Raw genomic sequence first — 6,874 nt, 5'->3', positions numbered from 1 at the left:
GCCACAGCTGCTCTGGCAATTCCAGCCCAGCCAGCAATTCCCAATTCCCAATCTCCCATCCATCCCTGCCCTCTGGCACTGGGAGCCATTCCCTGTGTCCTGTCCCTCCATCCCTTGTCCCCAGCCCCTCTCCAGCTCTCCTGGAGCCCCTTCAGGCCCTGCCAGGGGCTTTGAGCTCTCCCTGGATCCTTCTCCTACTCCAGAGGAACATTCCCAGCTCTCCCAGCTGCAAAGCAGCTCCAGCCCCTGGAGCAGCTCCGTGGATTCCTCTGGATCACTCCAGCAGCTCCAGGTCCTGCTGTGCCCCCAGAGCTGGAGCTTTGCAGGTCGGATTTCACGGACAACAAGCCTTCCACTCCATCCACAGCAATGGGAACAATTCCCAGTTCTCCTCCAGAGATCTGCGATATCCAAGCTTTTCCTTGGGAGATCTCATTCCAAAGCCATCAGCACTTCTCCATCAGCCCTGGCTGATCTGCATCAGCTGCTGGTTTCCCTGGTTACCAAATTATCCATGTACTCATCAAATCCACTCATTTCCAGCCAGATCTCCCAGCTCCAGCCTTTATTCCAGAACCACCCCCATCCCTGTACCGGGAGACCGGAGCGTTCCACGCCCATGGAAAATCAGATCCTGGTGCGTTATCCCAGAGCCGCTGCTCCGGCCTTTCCTGAGCCCGTCACAAACAGGGAAACAAAAGCTGACAGCACAAAGGGAAAACAAAACACTGCAGAGCTTTGGGAGGGGAGAAAACAGATGGAAAATATTCAGAGGACAAGTGTCCATATTTCAGGAAAACTGGAATGTTTTCCTGTTTTCTGTAAAACAATAGGAGAGTCCTGCTCTGTGGGCACTGGAAATTTTCCGTATGGGATTTCCCGCAGATTTAAGCTGCCCAAATGTCAAAATGAAACTGCTCTGGTGTCACTCCCCAGCCTGGATGTCATTCCCAGCTCCATGAGATTCCCTTCCAGGCTCACCCCAAGGATTGCTGAGGCTGTAACAAGTCCGGCCTCGATATTCCCAATTGAGGGAGTGGGATCAGAGCCCAAACTTCCCTTCTCTGCTGCTGCTTTTTTTTCTGGATTGAACCTCTTTGGATTGAACCTCTTTTTATCCGGATTTGACCTCCTTCCCTCAGCACTTCCAAGCCCTTTTTAGGAACCTGCAAACACATTCCTCGTGGAGAGACAGCGGCCACCTGGAACCAGGAAAACTGGTTCCGTTTTTCAAATCATTCAGGATAAAACAACTGAGGCATTTCATTCCTTTTATCAGCTTGCAAACCCCTGGAATCATGGAATGGTTTGGGACGGAAGGGACGTTAAAGATGATCCAGGATTAGAGCTCAGGATGCGCTCAGAGGCACCAGGGCTCATTCCCAAAGATGCCGGTGCAGCTCCAGGAGTCCCTTACTCCGTGCTGTGGATGCTGTGATTCCTGTCCTGGATTTCTTGGCACATTTCCCGCTCCTCCCTCCTGGCAGACGAAGCAGGGCAGGCTCGGAGCCCTGCAGAGCTCTGCAGAGGTGTGAATTCAGGTGCTGAACTCGGGGGAGAAAACATCAAATAAACTCCTCCGAGCGGCACAAACGTCATGTAAAGCTTAATCACAGATTGCTCCTCGTGCCGGAGCAGGATGGAAACATTTTTCCTTGCTAAGCGGGAGCTTTATCCAGTCAAACATTTAGGAAAGGGCTTTTTTTTTTTTTCCCCAGCATAAAATCCAGGCTAATTTAGTCATGAGTCAGGCTGGGTTTTGTCAGGTGCTCAGTGAACATTTGTAAAGTCTTCCCGTGAACTGAGGAGTGTCAGATGGAATCAGCATCAATTTTCCTAACAAGGCTCCAATTACTGCTCCAAGGAGCCGCGGAGCGGGGTGGGAAAACAGCTGCTCCCGTGTGAGGGACCCCCCACCCCCCTTCCCTCGGCTGCCTCGGTGCTCGATAGGAATTCTTATCCATTAAAATCAAAAACGCGGCTCCAGCTCCGCCTCAGAGGAGCCTCCCGTGTCTCGCTCGATCAAAGAGAGCAGAATGTGGGGTTTTCCTTGTGGGCTCTTCGGGAATGCTGCTTCTGTTTGAATGGATGGAGTGCCCGGGAATGGGGATTTTTCCTTTCCAGGCGTTAATAAGGAGAAGGCAGGATCCTGCCCTGCAGTGCTGGAGGAGGCTCCGTTAATCACTGATCGTAATTAGGGGGATGCGTTTAAAATAATGACGGGTTTTGATAACGCGCCGCAGTTACCTGGCTCTGTTCGTGGGGAGGGCTCGGTGCTTTCCAAGGAGTTTATCAGTGACAGGAAAATGGGGAATGGCTTTAAACTGACAGGGAATATGTTTAGTTGGGATATTGGGAAGGAATTCCTGGCTGGGAGGATGGGGAGGGGCTGGGATGGAATTCCCAGAGGAGCTGTGGCTGCCCCTGGATCCTGGAAGTGTCCAAGTCCAGGATGGAGCAACCTGGGGTAGAGAGAGGTGTCCCTGTTCCTGGCAGGGAGTAGCACTGGATGGGATTAAACCATTCCATGATTCCATGATTCCATGAATTCCTTATTTATCAATATATTTATATATAAATAGGAGCTTCAAGGCCCCTCCCAACCCCAACAATTCCCTGCTCCGTGCCACTTGGGTCACCCCCTTTGGCCACCCCAATTCCCAGCAGGCAGGATGTGTTTTTCCAGGCCCACAGCCCCCTGGAGCAGCATTTCCCTGGCTCTGCTCCGGGCTCAGAATCCCAGGAAGCCGCCAGCGTCTCCTGGCAGCTCCAAGGGGAGCAGCTCCTGCCGGCTCCGTGGCACCAGCACAGCACCCAACTCCTACAAGTGGGAAGAAAACACAACCAAACAGAGGCAGGGAGAAATTCCAGGGCTCCTAAAAGCAGATCCTCCCCTGCTTTGCTTCCCGGGAAAGCCACGGATCGGGCACACTCTTCACACCCCACCAGCACCAAGAGCACTCCTGGATTTTTCCAGGAGAAAGGGATGTGCTCCGATGGCACTGCCTGGGAGAAGGGCGGCAGGAGGATGTGAGGAGGAGGTGGGATCTCGTTAAGATGTGTTGCAACCTCAAAATAGGAAAAAAAATCCCGGAGCGTTCAGCTTCCAGATGGTTGGAATGACGTGTGGCACTGGCAGCTGCTGCTTCCCGAGCCTCGGGAATGACAGGGGACAGGAGTGGGGAGGCAGCACCTGGAAGAGGGAGGGACATGATGGGAGGGCCAGAAGTCACCCTGCATCACAGGGAGGGACTGGAGGAGGACTTGGACATTGTCCCCTGTCAGCTCCGCACGTTTTCCTGCTTGGAATGCACCGCTGGATCATCCCACCCGAGGTGGGACAGCACTTGGGGGTGAACCACGGGAAAAATCACAGCCAGAGGAAAGCAAATCCCGAGGAGGGGGAGGTTGGACTGACAAACAAGGTCTTTACAAACTCCTGGAATCACTGGGGTTGGAAAAGCTGTCCAAGATCGAGTCCAACCATTTCCCAGTGATGAGTTCGGCGGGAGAAATGCAGCACTCAATCCCAGCACTTCCAGGGCCACCGCTGATCCATGTCCCCAAGTGCCACATCCACATGGATTTTAAATCCCTTCGGGGATTGGGACTCCACCTCTGCCCCAGGGAAACTTTTTCCGTTAAACTTTTCCTTGTCTCCAATGTAAACCTCCCCTGGCACAACCTGAAGCCATTTCCCACTGTTATTTGGGAAAAGAAGCCTGGATACACCCTCCTGTCAGGAATTTCCCATTCATCCTTCAGTGGAAAACCAGGAATACAAAATCCCAGCCAATCCCTGCTCATCAGACGCTTCTTCCCCTGCTCCCCATGATCCAAATGTCATTCCTCACTTTGGAAAGTCAAAGTTTTTCTTTCTTTCCAATGACTGGACCTGCCAGCACAGGTGAGAATTCCCAAGAAAAAACAGGAAAGAATACATTCCTTGAGGTTGGGCAGGAGATTGTCACCAGTGGGATAATTGTCACCTCTTAGCTATTCAATGCTGGAAATCCCTCATTTGTATCCAGGGATAAATGGCCTTTGGATATCCTGGCACATCCCTTTGGAGCTGGAGAGCAGGGACAGCCCAGCCCCTGGATCCTGGATAAAATCTGGAAAAAGAACAGGTCCCCAGGGCGATCCTGCTCCAGACTTTGCAGGATTTTATCCAAAAACCAAACCAACCCCTCCTGACAGCCACAACTTGTGGAAAAAAAAAAAGGAGATGCATTCACCTGAGCGGGGATAAAGCGTTTTAAAAATTCCAGCCAGGAAAATGATTTCTATGGCAACTAATGGTGCATTCCGAAGGTGAGGAATCGGGAATAATAAATAATAATCACATGGAACATCTCAAAACCACTCCATGGATAACGAGCAGGCATTCAAGGATGTGTGGGGGTGCTCAGAATCTTGTATTTAATTAGGAGTGAGGGGAATTTTTGGGATTAACAGAGCAATTATTTGTAATTCTCCTTCTTTCCAATAATCCCCACAGCCTGGTGTTATTCCTCCCAAAAAACCTCATGGATGCTGAGAAGACTCCATGAAAATTTTGAGGAGAAATCCCCAAAAATTTCCAGGAATTGGAAAGTGCAAACACCACTCTGAACACAGGACTTTCCCTGCCTGGAAACAATCCCAGGGAAAATTTTGGGGCACGTGGTGGGAAAGGCAGCAAAGAGAGCTGAAAAAATGGGAAGATTTGATAAATCTGAAGATTTGTGCTCAAAGGGAGGCCCCTCCAGGGTGGAAGCGCTGCAAGGATGACCTGGAGCAGATCAGAGACATCCCCGAGTCATCAGATCCCAAAGAACCACATCCATTGATCCCAAAGTTAAAAGAACAAATGTTGGAAATACAAAAAAGGGATAAATGTTCGCTTTGGTGAAGCAGGAAGGAGGAATGGCAGGATAGAAGGGAAAAAAAATGAAATTTTTTCCCATTAATTCATTTCTCCTCCCAGAACCATCACAGGCAGCCTCAAATCCTAGAGATTAGAAATCCCTGGGAATATTCAAGGATTGGAGTGGAAAATATCCGTGTCCATGGCAGGAATTTGCACCGGTTGATTTTTAATCTGCTTTCCAACCCAAACCAATCCACGATTCTGTGATTTTACAAATTCCCAGTCCAGGTTTGTTTCATTCTTCCAGTGTTTAAACCAAAAGGAGTTTCCACGCCAAGAATAATTGGAAAAAATTGAGAAACGTGGAAGTGTGAAAGCATTCTTGGAAGGCACAGTTCCATATTTTATAACCTCATCCCCCAGCATCTGATCAAACAGCAGCTGGAAAACAATCTCCGTGCAATTTACAACCCAAACCTGAGAGCATCCTGTGGAAAAATCAGGAAAAAATTGGAATACTGGAAACACCCGCCCTAAACCAGCACAGAATAAACTTCCACTGCTTTGAGCTTTAAATCTTCTCCTTAAACTGGGAATAATCATGGAATAAACAGCAGAGCAACAGCAAACCCCTCCTTCCTGGAGGAGCTCACACTGAAGGTCTCCCGGAGAATTCCCTGCTCCCTGTTCCTGCCCGTCCCTGCAATTCCAAGAGCAGAGGGTTTAATTCATCACCTTGGAGAGGAAATCCCTGGTGATTATCCTAATTAAAAATAACTGATTAACGAGGTGTCCTGGCCCAAGGGGGTCACACCAGGGAGGTGCAGCATAAATTGCCAAAAGTCTTGAGCTTGATAAAATAAGGTTTTAGACCCTTAATAGACCTGGGAAAAGCGGATTTATTCCCAGCTAATTCTGGTTTATCCAGCTGCAACACCGGTGGTTCCATGACATCCAGATCCAGGTGAACGGGGAGTCTTTCCCAAGCTCTTGGGTGTTGCTGCTCCAGCTGTTCTCTCATCCAGAGCTCCAGCTGGATTTTTGTGGACTGGGATGTGAAGATCCCAGATAACAGGACAACTTTAAGGATTTTTATCCAGCAATTGTCACCCTTATAATTCATTTCCTTCTCTTTAACCAACCTCCATGGAAATGGAGCACACCAGGATTTTAAAGCGCAATATTGCTGACTTTAACACCAGATTTTCCCAAAAAAACTCATCAACATTCCCGCTGTTCCTCTGGAATACCCAACATCCACCCAACGACAGCCGGGATGGATCCCCCACCTGGATCCCGTTGGATCTTCCCCAGTGAGATGAAGGTGACCCCAACTCCTGGAAGGTCTGAGGGGGACAAAGTGGTCAGGGACTCACCTGTGGCCGGGGGTGGCCGGTGACCAGGCAGGTGAGCTCCAGGGTCTCTCCCTCGCGGATGGTGTAGACCCTCTCGGAGTAGCGCTCCTCCTCGATGTTGCAGGCCAGGCCCGAGTGCACGATCCGCACCGTGGGAGGGGCTGCAAGGCCAGCAGAGAAACGGGATCAGGACCACACGGATCACGGGATCAAGGGATAGTCAGAGCCAGGAGGGACTCACGAGGATTGATTGCGTCCTTAAGGGAATCAAACCTGACCACGGAGCTCTCAGCTCCATGATCCAACCAACCGAACCCATCCCAAAAAACCTCACTCCTGGGGCTGGCCCTGAGCTGGGGGGGCTGCAAGGCCAGCAGAGAAATGGGATCAGAACCACATGGATCATTGGATTATTGGACGTTCTGGGTTGGAAAAAAATCCACAAGGATCAAGTCAAGCTCTTAAGGGAATCAAATGCAACCTTGACATCCTCAGCTCCATGATCCAACCAACCAAGCCCATCCCAAACAACTCCACTCCTGGGGCTGGCCCTGAGCTGGGGGGGCTGCAAGGCCAGCAGAGAAACGGGATCAGGACCACACGGATCACGAGATCACAGGATAGTCAGAACCATGAGGGTCTCAGAAGATTTGAATCCTTAAGGAAA

General features: G+C 50.4%; 1 protein-coding gene across 1 annotated transcript in view; it reads right to left on the bottom strand.

The window, feature by feature from the left end:
• Window positions 1–6,505, bottom strand: part of MDGA2 (MAM domain containing glycosylphosphatidylinositol anchor 2) — a 148,671-nt gene extending 142,166 nt beyond the window's left edge. The window contains exons 1-2 of the mRNA XM_033515236.1: window positions 6,481–6,505; window positions 6,229–6,368 (exon numbers count right to left, since the gene is read on the bottom strand). Coding sequence (XP_033371127.1) covers window positions 6,229–6,368; window positions 6,481–6,505 — 165 coding nt within the window. The remainder of the gene's footprint in view (window positions 1–6,228; window positions 6,369–6,480) is intronic.
• Window positions 6,506–6,874: the final 369 nt, after the last annotated feature.

This window comes from Parus major, chromosome 5 (genome assembly GCF_001522545.3).
Source record: "Parus major isolate Abel chromosome 5, Parus_major1.1, whole genome shotgun sequence".
Lineage (NCBI taxonomy): Eukaryota > Metazoa > Chordata > Aves > Passeriformes > Paridae > Parus > Parus major.
The sequence above is the reverse complement of the archived record's forward strand: the minus strand, read 5'-3'. Positions and strand labels throughout refer to the sequence as shown.